This window comes from Propithecus coquereli, unplaced genomic scaffold (assembly GCF_000956105.1).
Source record: "Propithecus coquereli isolate 6110/MARCELLA unplaced genomic scaffold, Pcoq_1.0 Scaffold252, whole genome shotgun sequence".
Taxonomy (NCBI): domain Eukaryota; kingdom Metazoa; phylum Chordata; class Mammalia; order Primates; family Indriidae; genus Propithecus; species Propithecus coquereli.
Window position 1 is genome coordinate 626,797 of NW_012148086.1, and position 17,274 is coordinate 644,070.

At 42.9% G+C, this 17,274-nt stretch overlaps 1 protein-coding gene across 1 annotated transcript in view; it reads right to left on the reverse strand.

The window, feature by feature from the left end:
* ABCA13 (ATP-binding cassette, sub-family A (ABC1), member 13) overlaps positions 1–17,274 on the reverse strand; it is a 518,893-nt gene that overhangs the window by 314,742 nt on the left and 186,877 nt on the right. Inside the window, 2 exon segments of the mRNA XM_012646893.1 lie at positions 12,574–12,880; positions 14,234–14,410. Of these exon segments, the coding sequence (XP_012502347.1) occupies positions 12,574–12,880; positions 14,234–14,410 (484 nt within the window).

A 17,274-nucleotide genomic window follows, 5' to 3' on the forward strand; every position in this document is an offset into this window, starting at 1 on the left:
AGCGAAACATCCCTACAAAGAAAACTATGAAAAATTGATGAAAGAAATTGAAGAGGACACAAAAAATGAAAAGATACCGCATGCTCAATTAACAAATTTTAACAATTAATATTGTTAAAATGTCCATACTACACAAATTTATCTACAGATTCAAGGCAATTCCTATCAAAATACCAATGACATCATTCACAGAAATAGAAAAAAACAACCCAGAAATTTGTATGAAACCACAAGGACCCAGAATAGCCAAAGCAATTTTGAGCAAAAAGAACAAAGGTGGAGGCGTCACACTATCTAACTTCAAAATATACTACAAAACCATAGTAAACAAACTAGCATGGCACTAGCATAAAAACAGACACATAGGCCAGTGGAACAGAATAGAGAACTGAGATTATAAACTCACACATTTGCAGCCAACTCATTTTCAACATAGGAGTCACAAACATACATTGGAGAAAGGGCTGTCTCTTCAATAAATGATGCTGGAAAAACTGGATAGCTATATGCAGAAGGATGAAACTAGACCCCTGTCTTTCACCACATACAATAATCAATTAAAAATGGATTAAAGACCTGAAGCAATGAAACTACTAGAAGAAAACATTGAGGAAACACCTCAGGACACTGGTCTGAGCAAAGAATTTTTGGGTAAGACCTCAAAAGCACAGGCAACAAAAGCAAAAATGGACAAATGAGACTACATCAAGCTCAAAACCTTCTGCATAGCAAAAGAAACAATCAACAAAGTGCCAACCTACAGAATGGGAGAAAATATTTGCAAACTATCCATTCGTCAAGAAATTTATAACCAGAATATACAAGGAACTCAAATAACTCAATAGCAAAAAAATAAAAAATAAAGCCCAAATAATCTGATTAAAACATGGGCAAAAAACCCGAATAGACATTTCTCAAAATAAATAAATAAAAGACATATACATGGCCAACAGGTATATAAAAAAATGTTCAACATCACTGATCATCAGGGAAGTGCAAATCAAAACCACAAGATATGTCACCCAGTTAAAAAGGCTATTATCAAAAAGGCAGAAAATAACAAATGCTGGTGGAGATGCAAAGAAAAGGGAAAGCTTGTACTCTGTTGGTAGAAATGTAAATTAGTACGGCCACTATGGAAAACAGTATGGACTTTCCTGAAATAACTAAAAACTAGAACTACCATGATAATCTAGCAATCCTACTATAGGGTTTGTATCTGAAAGAAAGGAAATCAGTGTATCAAAGAGACATCTTCACCCCATGCTTACTGCAGTCTTAGTCACAACAGCCAAGATATGGAATCAACCTGAGTGTCCATCAGTGGATGAATGGACAAAGAAATGTGGCATATATACACGATGGAATACTATTCACCCATAAAAGGAACAAAATCCTGTATTTTGCAGCAACATAAAAGGAACTAGAGGATTAAGCCAAGACTAGAAAGAAAATATCTCATGTTTTCATTCACACGTGGGAGCTAAAAAAGTGGATCTCATGGAGGTAGAGAGCAGAATGATGGGTACCAGAGGCTGGGAAGGAAACAGGGGAAGAGGAGATAAAGAGAGGTTGGTTAATGTGTACAAACATAGTTTTAGACAGAAGGAACAAGTTCTAGTGGTTGATATTAATAGCACAGAAGTGCAACTATAATTAACAATAATTTGCTGTATATTTCAAAATAGCTAGAAGAGAAGCTTTGCAATGTTCCTAACACAAAGAAATGATCATACTTGAGGTAATGAACATCGCAATCACCCTGATTTGATCATTAAACATCATGTACATGTGTCATATTATCACAAGTACCCCATAAATATGTACAACTATTATGTATCAATAGAAAAAAGAAAAAAATGTTTTTAATTGGGTAGTGTGAGAAGCCACTTCTGCCCCTAGACTATATTTCCAGGGAAACAGAGGAGGGAGGGCTATGTGGGGAATCCACATATCTACAGGAAGCACCCTATTTTTGTGGCAACGAAACAGAGAGCCTTTGCATTGTGTGACCATTAATGACACCTGGTCCTAACTACCAACAGGACCCTCTTGCAGATACCTGGTCAGAAATTCCCAATTCATTCCAGGTGAGTAGTAACCACAACAAAAATTTAGCACATTTGTGCAAGAAATAAAAGAAGGTTGAAAGTTGCATGATTACTAACAAATGAAGAACACATGCCAAAAAGATGGTGACATGAAACAGATGAAAATAGTGGGCATATTTTTTGTCATCAGTTTAAAAATATTTAATAAGGCAAGCCCATTATTAAGGAAACACTATACAGCAGAATTGTTAGAGCTGAGTTGATGAGATGGCAAGATATCGAAAGGATATGAAATGTGGAATAGACAGACAAAAATAACCATCAGACAAATGATGATAAAATTGGAAGAAAAACAAGAGCAAACTGATATTGTACAACCCACAGTAAGGAACATAGAAAGTAAATATGAGAAATGCAACTAAAGGAAACAGAAATAAAGACAGAGTTTAAAAGAACCAAGAACATTTTATTAATTGGACATACAGGGAAAACAAATTTATGCAATTAGACTTCCTGAAAAAGAAAAACTAAGTTTTTGTAAATTCATAAAGCTAGAATACATCAAGAGTTACGATCCAGAAAACATAAGTCTACACAAGGTGAGTCATGGAAAATTATCCTACAATGGTCAACAATGAAATGTACTCCAGTAATATTTACTGAATTTTCAAGTTACTGGCAGCTTGTCAAAATTACCAAATCATACAAAAGAGGGGAAATATCAAGGGGGCTTCAGATTTCTCCATAACAACTTTCAAAGCCAAATATACTAGAGTTATTTTTATAAGCTATGTAAGGAAAGAGTGAACCAAGGATTTCATATCCAGCCAAGATGTCTTTCAAATATAAATGCCACAATGAGTTTTCAAGTATGTAAGAATTCAGATTATATTATTTTATGAGATCTTCTTAAGGACATTACTAGAACACAAGCTTTAGCCCACCAGATGATGACTGGTAAACTATAGCAAAAGGGCGAATGGTAAATAATGAATACATTTTCCAGTAAAAGTGAGACTGAAACAAAAATAGAAATTAAGGTAACAAGACAGATTGGAAATGTAGAAATGATGTAAAAAGTGAATTGAAGAATAAAGGGAAATGATTTAGAGAGGAAGAATAAGTTGGTGCATGCCAAAATCAAAGGCTATTTTTTGAAATATTGAAGAATGTAGAATATTAGTGTAAGTGTCTTTAATAGTATGACATTAAGTAAAATAATAATAGCAACTGAGCTTGCATGATGGAGAAGAGAAAGTAAATGGTGAAGTTAAGAGAAACTATTTTAAGTTTATTTTGCTCATGGTAAAAAACAAAGGGTTGATATTATTTATTTAAAGTTATAACTATAAGGTAATCATGAGGACAATAATAAAACATTTCCAAATATTAGTTTAAAAGCAAAACTGTAAATATAGAAAAAACAAAATAGAAGACTATATGTGTGTGTATATATATATGTATATTTATATTTTCATTTATGCTATTAAAGGGTTAATGGCATCTATATAAGAAGCTATATGATGCATACAAGAGACACAAGTGAAACAAAATAAAAGTTTTAAATGAAAGGATGGGTAAAGGCCTACCAAGAAAATGGAAATACCAAAAGAAAACACAAAAAATCAAAAGAAGAGAGAAAGATAAAGAGAAGAAAGACAAAAAGCAAAGTTCACCACTTTAATATTACACAAGGTAGAATTATGTCCACAAAGCATTAAATAAGACCCAGAGCACAATTATCCATGGTGATGCACATGGTAACATAGCACCAATATTCAAAAACCGAACACCACAGGAAGAAGAGACAGCGACAACCAAGAAATGGAGGACTATAATTTACCTATCTTATTCAAAGACAGATCAAGAGGATATAAATTAAGTATAGAGAAATCATAAATAACAAAACTAACACAGACAAAATTCTCTGCCTTAAAAATAGGGAATTAGAAATTCTTTGCAAGTGCTCATAAATCATTTATAAAAGCAGATTATATATTAGTTGACAGAGACAAATGCCATAAATCCAGAAGTAAAAATAATAAAGATAGTATTTTTGATGGGAATTCAAAAACTTCAAATCCTTGAAAAAGAATACAAGAATGAAACAACTTGTGCACATAATGAATTTCAGAAATAAGGAAAGAGAAAGCATGTTAAAGAAAGAGTAACCACAGGAAGACAGGAAATGAAGGAGGACAGGGTGGGAGAAAGCAGGAAGGGAAAATGATTTCCTGTCTTGACTTCATTTCCTATCCAGGATCTTAATAACTGGGAGGAGTTTATATTTAAAGATGAAGCATTATATCCCTCTACTGACTTCTGCACTGGGTAGCAGGTCCTAAAGGGCTTTTCTATTCTCATGCATTGGGGGTTCCCCCCCAGAGCAGGGTGATGGAAGAGTAGATTTCAGTAGTAGTTCTCTCATCTTACTAAAATAATAATCCTGCTCTCCAAGGTTCCTGATGGCGGTTTAAAGTAGGAGACTAGGAGACGGGGCTGAGCCTAGATGCAGGAGCTTGCAGAGTGAGGGCAGGTGTTAAAGTCTAATTAAAGGGGGCTGATAACCACAGACAAGGACTGGTTTCAACTGGCTGTCACCTATCTAGGTCACCTCACATGAACTTCGGTTAATTACAATATAATTTGCACTGTGGTTTTAAAATGTCTCCACCCTTGAAATCACCATGACAGTTCTGAAACAACTACATAAAAGTATGAAAATGGGAAGGAACCCAATTCTAGAAGTTACTACCCAAATTCTTAGTAAAAACTAACCCCTCAACCTTGAATATTCCTCCCCTCAATTAGCGAAGCTTCATAAGACAAAAACCCCTTCCTTTCCAGCCTCCCCACTGCCTCTCTCTTCAGAGAGTGTACTTTCACTACCAATAAAGCTGTTTGATTTTGGCTTACATAGTGCATCCCAAAATGCTTTTCTCCAGCAATCACCAAGAACCTGAAAATGCCTCCCCTTGGAGGCCGTTAATATTGATAGCAGGACTACATCTTTTTTCACTACCACATATGTTGTACAACCACAGTGCATGACACAAAGCAAGTGTTTCATAAGCAGTTCTCAAATGAATAAATAACACAAAAACTTTCATGCTAACTCTTAGCAAGATTTTGCTATTTCTAGTATGTAAAACATGCACCACAAGGACAAAAAATGGAAGGAATAGTCCCCAAACAAAACATAAATAAACAAACAAGTGTTGTTTTAGAACAGGATATTAAGCATGATATTTTTTCTTTACTTTCTGCACTTTGATAATCATGTGCTTACAAAACTGACAATAAAAAGAAACATTAAAATCAGGGATGTCTTAGTGACTGCAGAAATAACACTGTCCTGTTATTAGAAAGTATGATTCAAATTAATAAGTTCCAGAATCTTCTCTGTACTTATCCCTTGTCTGGAACCCGAACAAAAGCACTATCAATAAACTTCATAACTAGGAAATTAAACTCTCTTATTTCTTTAAGCCTTTTTAAAAGGATACTCTGATCTTCAGAAACATTTAATTGTCACCATTTCTTTTTCTGCAGGTGGCACCTCCTTGATTTACATTTTAATGAGCCCTTGTTAATTGTGTTTTATCTGCTGCTGGTCTCTATTAGCACCATCAGTGAGTTCAAAGACAGAAAAGTGATGAGCATGTTGAATCAAAGTCCCACTACAAGAAGAACCTTCCTGAGAAACTGGCTTTTGTTTTTGTCATTCAGCATGCAGGACTCTGTCTGGAGCGCAGGGAGGTGAGAAATTCCTAGCCCCCACTTCTCACATCAGCCTGGCCTCTGCCTCTCTCCACCTGACCCCACCACCACTGCCACCCAGGACCAGCCCTCGCCATCCTAGGAGAGCCCAGGGCACCGCCGGCGGCAGCCATCGAAGAGAAGAACCAGGGAGTCTGGCCTCTGTTCTCCCACTTCCCCTCCCCCTCGGGAAACTGGGTGAGCAGATTCATGTTGCTCCTGCTGCTTGCAGCACCCAGCTTCCACGGCCTTCCTCAACACAGCCAGCCGGAGTCTGTTGTGATTTGTGATTTGGACGGGGAAGCGAGGTCGGGGAAGGAGTGGAGTAAGGGGCATTTAAGGCTCAAATGTGGGCTGTGTGCCTGATTCGGCCTCTGTCAGAATAACGCACAGAAGCACGCGCACTGCCCCACCTACAAACAAAGGGGACTGTGCAAGTTCATTCTTCATTGTATTGCTCCAGTTCCTGTGACTCGCTTGGGGCAGTCAGGGAGGAGGGAGGACGCCCACCTGCATCCGTACCTCTCTGAGTACACCACCAAAAACATCAGACCCACCTTGACTTTCAGCATTAGTAGGTGGAAGAACTTTCTGACAGCGAGAGCTGACCAGAAACAGAGTGGGCTGCCCCTCGGAGCGTCCCGTCTGCTCACAGCGCCTGGCGTTGCCCCTCCTTGGGCTTTTCTTAAGCAGGATGATTTGCTGCGGACTGCAAGCCAATGAGCTGGGCAGGTTAGCGATTAACATCCCGTGAGAGGTGATGAGACCGATACCCGAAACTGTCGAATAACTGGCCCAAGGTCCTGCGACCAGCAAGTGGCAAAACTGGAACCCAACTGCAGTTTTCTCATCCCAGTTCTCTCATTAGCTCAAGTCTGAGATTCTAAGGGGATCTCAGAAACTCTAAAGAGATTGTACAACCTTAGAAGGTAAGACTCACTGACCCAGTATGTCTGAAGAAGCAAACTTTGGGAACTGTAATTCAGGCTTCTAGGTAATAAAAGTTCTTTTTGTCACAGAGTTCTCCTCTTTCTGGCTTGGTAGGGGAAGGCAGGAAGCCAATCGGCCGCTCCCACAGCATCTGTATCTTAAAGTCTTTCTCCCTCTCCCTTGTTCGTCACGAAAGCACGTTACCCACTGTTTTCAGCAGGGAGTTTCCTAAGCTCAAAAATTGCCTGGTGTTCACGTCTGCCTTCCTCCCAGCACCTGGAAAAGTCCTTGTCATACAGTGGGCATGGAAAAAATCATTTTGAATGAATGAATGAATGAATGGAGAAATAAATATATGAGTGAATGAAGGCACTGAAATAATATATCAGAAGCAGAGGACACAGTATTAAAGGAAGATGTTTTAGAATTTGACTAGGACTATTCTTCATTGCAAACGACTGTGCGGTTTATTACAAAACAATTGTCAACTCTGGCCCTCAGGCACTAGATACACCTGCCCCCATGTGACCGTGAAAACACCCTACACGTGTCTAAACTCCCACACACCCCACATTAAGAGTGATTGCTGACATCTGAGCTCTGATTAGGATGTAAGACAACATGCCAGACTTCCTAACACAGTGGAGAGAAACGGCGGCCCAGAGACCAAGGCTCCGGCACAAAGTGCTTAAAAGTAGCGAGTGGCAATTCATAGTTCATGAGGAGTGAAGAGCACTCAGATGCCGTGAGACCTTGGGGGAGATAACTAAACGTATCTGGGTCTCAATTTCTTCAGCTGTACTTACAAGGTACTTAGAGGATAAAGGGGATGATGTTTTTGAAGATGTGATACAATTTTAAGAGAAACATGATTATCGCTGCTGTTGAGGAAAAGAACGTGGAGAAATTGATTAAACAATCCCTGAGGTTTTTACAAGATACCGTCCTCCTCTGCCCAGAAGGGAGAGTAAGTCTGTAAGAGCTGTGCGGGGCACACGAAAGCGGAGAATCAGAAAATTTGATGAGGATCTTTCTTCTGCTTCCCACCAATTCCCTGTGGTCAGGTGTCCCTCAGTGGACAGGGCAGGGCCTGGGGCAGGGAAGGGGGCTTCCAGCGCTGAGCTCTGAGGGTTATCAGGAGTGGGGCTTTCTGCCGAGAACAATGGCTACTGCCTGCACAGAAGAGGGTGTTTCATAAGGCTGCTTGAAGGACAGCCCAAGGAAAACAATCAAAATGTATGAAATGAGGGGCCTCTCACTGGCCTGTTGTGGATCAAGCTGACTTTTTTAAAGAAGGAATTTGACATTTCAAGCGTGAATCTCTGTCAACCCTTCACTCTCCACTTCCCCCAAGACAGGACAAAGTCCAGATGCGGCAGCTCCCGGGAGCGGAGCCATCACTCAGCCAGACCCAGCATGCTCCATTTCTCCCTCTCTTGGACCCAGCCCGGCATCCTGTGAATCAAAGCAGCCAAAAAGCAGTAGGGAAATAACAGGTGCCCTTTCAAAGAATATGCTTTTTGCATATAAAACAATTCCAGAGAATTGTTATATTTCTGTTTTCTGAAAACCTTTTCAGTAAGTTGGCTTACTCTTTGAAGCAATACATTAACCTTTGAAATCTTTATATTCATGAAGTACACCGTCGTTCCAATCATAAAAACACCCTGTGACAACCACCCGTGAATCCTGGAGCTCTTAGAAATAATACATTTCACAAAGCCCCACTCCCTATCCAACTCCGCAGTCTCGAAGTAATATTTCCTAATGCATGCCCCTCAAACATTAGTTCCGTGGGATGCTGATAGACATTGTATGAAACACTAAAAATAAAGAAGGCAAGAGAGAGATCTGTGCACAAGGAAGAAGGAAAATTCTTGGTTAATAATGTGAAACAGGTTTTGTTACCGTGGATGAACTGCCATGTTCTGACCTGTGCTGGGTCCCTCCACTTGCTGAGGTCCCTCCGCTCAGCTACTCAAGCACACAGCTTCCCCTCTCTGGTTATACATCAGTTTTCCAGCCTTACTGGACTGTTCTCATTAGCATCCTATAGTAAAAAATGAACAAAAGGACATCTTCCCCAATTCCTCTATATCTACGACCCATTTCTTCCCACTTTCAGCAAAACTCCTGAGAGATTTTCTGTCTCCACTTCTACTCCTCCAAGTCTCTCCTACATCCGTCCACTCCAATCCCACCACATGATGGAAGCTGCTCTCTGTGGAGTCCCCAGTGATGTACGCGCCCTGCTAAATCCAGTGGCCAAGTACCTGTCTTCACCCTATTTTACCCATGAGCCCCACTCGACATGCTTGAGCACCCCCCTTTCCAGAGTCACTTGCTCAGCGTGGCCTCCACAGCTTCACCCCTGTAGGTTTTCCTCCAGCCTCAGCGATGCTTTCTCAATCTCCTCTTCTCCAGACCCCTTCAGGTGGGGGCCTCGGACATGGCCTTGGCCCTGTTTGTTTCTCTGCCTATTCTCCCTCCCGTGGTCATACCATCCAGTTTCAGAGTTCTAAATACCATCAAGGTGGTGAAGACTCCTAAATTAATAGGGCCAGGTGGATCTCCCCAGCCTCAAAAAAAATATGCCTACTTAACATATCTTTGGGGTTTCTAAAAGGCAACTAGGCATGTCCCAAACTGAATTGCTGTTCTTATCCTCCATTCCTTCTCCCCCAACAGTTGTTTCTATCATAGTTAGTTCCAGCCCATTACTTGGACCAAAATAAGGAAGTCTCCCTTGATGCCCCTCTGTCACACACTCATCCAACCTTTTGGTCATTCTGTCGCCTCTACCTTCTGGATGCAACCAGAATCCGACCACTTTTCTCTGCCTTCCCTGCTACCACACTGAACCAAGCCACCATCGCCTCTCACCTGGGTTACTACACCAGCCTTCTAAAGGCTTTTTCTGCTCCCACACCTACCCCTACAGACTCTTCCCACACAGCAGCCTGAGCAAGCCTTTTACAGTGTGGCTCAGACGATGACATTCCTTCTCAGAACCCTCCAGCATGGCCTCTTGTGTCACTCAGGTGCCCTGTAACCACAGGATCTGTGGCCAGCTCTTTGACTTCATCTCCTGTCCTCTCACCCTAGTTCACTCTGCTCTGTGACCCTTCACATGCACCCGGCCACTCCTGCCACAGGGCTTTTGCTGTGGCTGTTCCTCTGTTCCCCTGTGTTTCTGTCGCCCTCCAAGTCTTTGCTCAAAGACTTCCTGGCAGGGTCTGCCCCACCCAGTTCCCCTCCCAGCGTCCCTGACTTTGCTCCTCCTACTGCCCCCTACCTGTGTGACTCTTCCCACCTTCAGACCACCAAGGCAGTGTTCTTCACTGTGCTTGTGGATGCTGCTTCCCTGGACGATTAGTGCCACCAGAGCAGGGTCTTCACCTGTTCCCCTCCCTGATTCACCCCAAGCCTCGAGACTCACAAATACTACGTAAATGTCATTGAATAAATGTATACGTTAATGAACATGGAGCTCATTCTGTAAGCAGCAGAAAACCACTAAAAAAATCTAACAAGTGTGGTCTACAGTCTAAAGTGTACTTAAGGATTTTTCCTCAAGTGGCTGAGTTCTTGCAAGATCTTAGACTGTCTCAGTCATTGAAGGTACACTGAGCCCTCAAGAAAGGGAGACTTTTTGAAACTAGACATAAAAGAAGGATATACAACAAGGAGAGGTCTCAAAGATTTAAGTGTTTCAAAGAACTAAAATACTTCTTCACCTTTCTCAAGGAAGTAAAACAGTATTTCTGAGAAGTTATGTTGTGGTATCCCAGAAGTAGACTAAGAGTAATTCCATGAACCATACCTGGGTGTTGCACTAACCACAACTTCCTAGGCACAGATGTTTCTCCTACACAGGAATTCGCTTTCAAGGTATGAAAAAGGCACATCTTCACCCATCTCACGCCATGTCTCCCTGCTGACCCTCTTCAATGTCTGCTGACCAAGCACCATGGTCAGTAGAAATGGAAACCTGATTGCTCCGACCGCTGACTTTCCGTCAGCATATCCACAGAAGTGTACGCTGTTCTTCCCAGCATGCCCTCCTGGGAAACAGCCTGCGTCAGGGTGGACAAAGCAAACCCCTATCTTCCTCCTGTTGAGCAGGAGCAGAGGGAACTCTCTCCTTCCCACCCACATAGCATGATGCTGTCTTCCACAGAGGGAGATCATAGCATGCTTTGGAGATAGAATAAAACTGTCAAAATAGGGCTTCTTTTTTTGAGATTCACCCTTTTAAAAAATAGCACCATAAAACGTTGACTTTCCCAGGTATCTAACACAGGTCATTAATTCTCAGAACTCTTGGGTATCTGAGTTGGGTATGAAGCATTTGTGCATGACACTCAGCCAACAGCAGCAGTTCTCTTGGTTTCTGCTCTCAGTGCTGTCACCTCCAAGCAAAATGCCTTAGAAGCAGAAAATCACCGGTTGAAAATATCCAAAGCCAAAAATATCATCACTCCGAAATGAAAGAATAGCTTTCATTTTACAAAGAAGGAGGTTAAGAAGCCTACCAACAATCTGCTAAGAAGGCAGTCTCTGGGTGAAAGTGACACCTTAGTCTCTTTCTTCTGGACCCTTTGTTCTCCCCACCATACAATGATACCCTGAGAGAAGCTCAATCAGGCCATCTTTAGCCTTTTTCCTTCTAGACTGATCGGCTATTATGTACGAGTCATATCACTAGACAGGAAGGAGGGGATAAGACATCAAGTCACCTGTCCTTTCAAATGTGGCCCTGAATCACCTGGAGTGGCAGTCCCATCTTCTGCATAGCGGCCCACTGCTCTGCCCCAGTCAGGGAGGGGATATGCCATCACTGTCCTGTCTCACTGAAGAACGAGGGTCTGTCCCTGTTCTCAGAACACTCAAGCTTGCCCCTTTAACAACCTTTTTCCTAGTGTGCTTTTGTTAGAACTCAAGAGAGTGGTACCCTAGAGCCAGCATGCAAAGACTGCAAGTGACCTGCATTAGCCAGGGCCAGGTATGAGAGAAGGGTTCCCATGGGAACAGCATCCATCATGCAGAAAGGGAGACGTCAAGGCTGAGCCAGCAGCAGGGTGGCTCGTGCCCTCTGATATGCTTTGACGTCTTCCCACCCTCTGATCCCGCCCAGGTGTCCAAGCTCACCCTCGCGTTCACGAGCCCCAGTCAGACCACAGCTGCCTCTGCTCCACTTGGCCAACGCCCACTGCCTGGCCTGGCCTTCCCGATAGCTTCTCCTCCAAGTCTTCCTGTCCAGCTGGAGCCCTTCACTGAGCTTCCCCTCTCGCTCCCTGTGCAGACATCACCAGCCAAATCACTTGATCTAACTCCTAAATATTCTCAGATTACTTCATGGGTACCTAAGCCACGACCAAGGCCTCTGTGGAATCCCTCACCACTCTGCACAGCACGCTGCCGGTTTTTTTTAAGCATCTGCACTGAAAAGGAAACAACCTTCCTTTGTTTCCCCAGGTTTATATAGATGTGGTCTTTTCTCAGACATGCGTAGCCTTTGTGAATATTGTTCCTCAAATTTATTCCAAGGGTATTTGGACTAAATACCCTTGTAGATGCCTGATGCCAAATTTAAAACCCCACTTGATCACATAATCTCAACCACTATATTTCTCCTACAGAAATAGCTCAAGCACATAACATATAAACCTCAAGAAATTCAAAAGGGCATTGGACTTTTTAAAAAATGCTCTTTGGAATGATTACAGAAAGAAATCAAAGAGGTTTCTCCACTCATCTTTCCAAACACAAAGCCCTTCTCACTGCAGGTGGACAGTGTAGGACAGTGTGGCCCCGACTCCAGGCTACTCACAGGTCGCTGGTGTGGCAGGGGTAGGGCATCGCCTGCGTCTGCGCTGCGGGTTCCGGAGCTTCCTGCCCGGTCTGCACCGAAATGATAGCTCTTTCGATCATGTCTTGCAGTGGGACAAAGATGTAGTTATATTTGAACCCATCGGCCGGTAGACTCTGAGGATGGAACTTCCAAGAAGGGTTTTTTACCACGTCTGTCCTCATGCTGTATAAGACACTGGTCCGAATTGTGTATGTGACATGGGGTGGCAGTTTGAGGCTCTGTGATCTGAAGTTCTTGCCTAATAAGGAACTGTTGAATATGACACCTAATGGCAGAAAAGGAAAAAATGAAGCATCATCACAACTTAGGGAGTGGCTCACACCATGTCTGTACTGGGTCAGAGTGGAAAGCTGGCAGGACGGCAGGACCCCACTTCTGCATACGCGACCCAAGCCCCAGGGTGGCAAGTCAGTCACACAGGCAATTGGTGGTGAGCTTGAACGAAGACCTCCTGACTCCTGGTCCAGTGCTGCTTTTTATTCAATAAAACCATGCAGCAGTGTTGTCAACACAAAGAAATTATTCGTTTGGTATCTTTCGTAGGACTTTAAAAAATACATGAGGCTGTTCAAATCAAGCATTTCTTCTTTTGAGTTGCAGATAGAACTCAATGTACAGAGTCCGTCTCTTTGAGGTTACTGATCATTCATAATTTAAACATAGGATTCTGTTTCCTGCCACATGCATTCTTTGAATTTCATGCATAAAGCTTATTATGGGCTGAATTGTCGCCTCCCTCCCCCAAGCTCTGCCAAATTTATATGTCGAAGTTCTAGCGCCTAGTATCTCAGAATGTGACCAACCATATTTGGAGACAGTATCTTTAAAGTGGTATCAAATTACAAAGAGTCAATTAGGGTGAACCCTCATTCAACATGAGGGTGTCCTTATGAAAAGGGGAAATTTGGACACAGCGACATAGGAGGAAGACGATGTGAACACACACAGAGAGGACAGCCATCTGCAAGCCAGCAAGAGAGGCCCGGAGAAGATCCTTCCCTCTCAGTCTGCAGACAAAAAACCGTGGAGGCCTTGATCTTGAATTTCTAGCTTCCAGAACTGAGAGACAACTAATTTCTGTTGTTTAAGTCCATGACAGTTTGTTACAGCAGCCCTAGCCAACCGATAAAAGCCTCAATTAAAAATAATTAAATGTTTACTCAAAAAGAATACGAGAGCACACATCATGTTTATCTTGAATAGGTGAACAATTAATAATGGAGTTGAAGAGACCATTGTCTTTTCTCCTCGCTCAATGAGGATATCAAGATACTGTGATAAAAATAAAGGTGATGGATGAAATTAGAGTATAAATTTAATTAGGAAAAGCATAATTTATCATGTGGGATTTAACCATAGCATGATATCATGAAGAAGTAAGACCAGAGGTAAGGAGTACTGCTGGTCTCAGGATGATGAAAATGCCATTAGGCATTACAGTAAATATACATCTTTTTGTTAATTCAACGCAAATATTTCTGCTTTATTTTATGTTTTATCTGGAAAGGACTTCTTTTCTTTCTGAGCCATCATAAGACACCCTCAGGGAGAAATATGCAAAATGACAATGTTTTCGAGCTGGCCCCCTTGTAAACATATTTTTTCATTGCATACGTACTGGCCAAGAAGTTGTTCTGCTGCATGAGCTCCTGTGCTTTAGTCTCCAGGATGTCAACAGACTCCACAGCCTGGAAACGGTCCAAGGCCACACAGGAAGAGAGATTGACCAAGATGCTGCCCAAGAAGTGGAAGCGCCCAGCCCACGCGTGGTTGAACATCGTATCCAGCATCCCTCCTAAGGGGAACAAACAGATTAGAACAGATCAACTTCTGCTTCGCCCCAGTGCTTCCTGCTCATAGAGTGGAGATTGCACAAATGAATGTGGAAATGAATATGAATCCCTTCGCTAAAAAATGGCTCCAAAGAGTCAAATTTGGTTCACATGCAAAATTTGCAACTTACTCGCTGAGTGTAAACTCTCTCATTTTATAGACATTCTCTATGGCACTGATATTTACATGTAAATAAAAAGAAAACAGTTACAGCACAAAGGGTGGCACTGCAGACCGAGGGGCTGTCAGACTGTGGGAGGAGATGGCAGGAGGAACAGGAGGAGGAAACCTCTACAAGGGGTAGGGAAGAGCCTTTCGCAGACAGCTCAGCAGAGTTTTGGGGGGAAACAAGTTAATGCTCCAACCTGGAGTCAAATAATCCTAAAAAATGCCTTCCCTGAAGCAGCACGCATTCAGGGAAAGTAATTTTATAACATTAATTTTGCAAAACCAATTATCAAGGAGTATTGACATTGAGGAAACCAAATCCTCATGCCCTCTCTGTCTCAGATCTGCACATTCGAAATGGAAATAGAAATATCAGTAGATTAAAGTTGGCAACATCTTCTTGACTGTGGATGCCGAACAGTAAACACTTTTCAGGGCAGAACTCTGAGGATGTCTCAATATTCTTGCTCCGGTTTCAGGAAGGAGCTGGACAAACCAACGATGGGGAGTAAGCCAGGGTCAGAAGAATGCCCAGACCCTGGAGGGGAAAAGTGATAGGAAAGATTCCAGAGTCCCTGCGTGGCAGAGCGGTGGGCGAACCGAGTCGCTCAGGGGGCCCTGCCAGTAGGAGATGTGTCACAGAACAGGGGCCCCCATCACTACAAGGTGGGGTGAGTGTGCCTCCCTCTGCCGTGGTGCAAGAGGAAGCGGCTCTGCTGGGCCCTGTCCTATAAGAAAGATGCTCCTCTGGTCAGTGTGATGTCCACAGCAGAGACGTCTCCACCTGCCCTAGGCCCTGGATCCTATTCAGATCCAGAGAGTCTTTTTTTTTTTTCTTTACTGCTCAGGACCTTATAAAGAAAATAGAAGAAATGAGAAGACCTGAACCCACCTGGAAACATACCAACATGTTTTTAGACACCCACAACGTGCACAATAACACACTGCAAGTTGTAAAACTATACAGACAAAATCACAGTTCGGGACAGCTGTCAGCTGCCAGTGACCACTTTCTTGGCTATAGGAGCTGCCTAATCTCACCTCAAGTAGTGGGGGGACCACAGCGTCTGACCCGTGGTCCTCTCATAAAGGAACTAGGTTACAGCTACCTCCCACCCAACCCCACATCTGCTAGATTGGACATAACCGTCCGTGGGAAATACAAGTAAGAAAGAAATGCAAGCATGATTAGAACCTTCTGGGACAGGGCTTACAAGTATACATGACATGCAATCTTCTCAGCACCTTTTAATTTTACAGAAGAATATTATATAATGCTGGGCAAGCATTGACTGGCTGACATTCTGGATCTATATTATTTTGCTCTTAAATACCTGAGTGCATTCTCTACCCAACAATCCTTGATGATCGCTCCTGGGAGGACCGTCATCAGGCAACCGCACACCAGACTTCTGACACGAGCATCCCACTGGAGCTCAGGAATACCCCACAGAATGGGAGTTCCCTAGGTGCTTCTTCAGTGTCAACCCTTGACTTTGTTCTTCTCCTCCATGGTCTTGGGGAAGCCTCTGCCTTCAGGCCTTGTCACTTGCCTTCCATTGTATGGTGGCAGACAAGGATCTGTCCCTGCCTGCCCTCTGTGTGCAGACCCTGCTCCCCACGGCCTTCCTCCATCCCACTGACCTCCCAAATTCCCCATACTGATCACGTGACAGTCAGCTCCCTCGACCCAAGCCCATGGCTATCCTCCATCCCAGCCAGCAGTGTGCCTGCCCTCCTGGTGGGCATTTGTCCCAGGACGTGGCAGCACTGGTCTCCCCTAAGGGCTACCTCCACCTCTCACATCACTTTCCTCCTCAACTAGGCTTCTCCTTGCTCTAAGATCCTCCAGATTTCCTGGGTTTCTGGATGAAGTCTGGGTTTGGCTTTGGCTTGCTGGGTACTCGGCCTGTGTTAGAAAGGCAGCTTGGGGCTGTGCAAAGGGGCCATACCTGAGTGAGAAATTATGTCAATATCCACCTCCATCATCCTGAGATGTGTGGAAAATTTACTTAACATGTCTCGGCCTCATCTTCTTCCCTGGTTAAGGAAATAACCATTTCCATTCCCCAGCTAAGGGAGCTGAAAACACGTAAGGTTCCAAACACCAAGAAGTGCTGGGATTGTTCTGCCACGCAATGCTTCTCCACCCGCACTGCTGTTTCTCAAAGGTCGTTAGTCGTTATTGTGGCTGTTACTGCTGTTATCATGTTCCAGCAATTTCTAGATCTCAGGCCAAGACACAAGTGTGAGGATTTGGGAAGGCTGGATTTCAGATAGTTTTAAGCTTTTGCTAAGTATCTGCAATAACAGTGAGATGGCATGGTCTGAGTGCCAGTCCTGTGCCAGGCACAGTTCTAGGCACTTTTATGTTTTGTCTCACTTAATCCTTCTATTTGTAGAAAACCGTTAGTAGCATGTTCATTTTAAAGTATAGGAATTAAGGCACACAGAGGATGAGCAACCAGTAAGTTTCAAAACCATGATTCAAACACGCACCGTCTAGCTTCAGGGGTCACTTTCTTACAAATGCATCAGGCTGCATTTATATCGGGTGGAACCTTATAAAACTACGGTTCAATGTTATGCCAAAAATACTCAAGCATCGGGAATTCCAGACAGCTCTCCATAACGCATAGTAGAAAGATACATGATCCT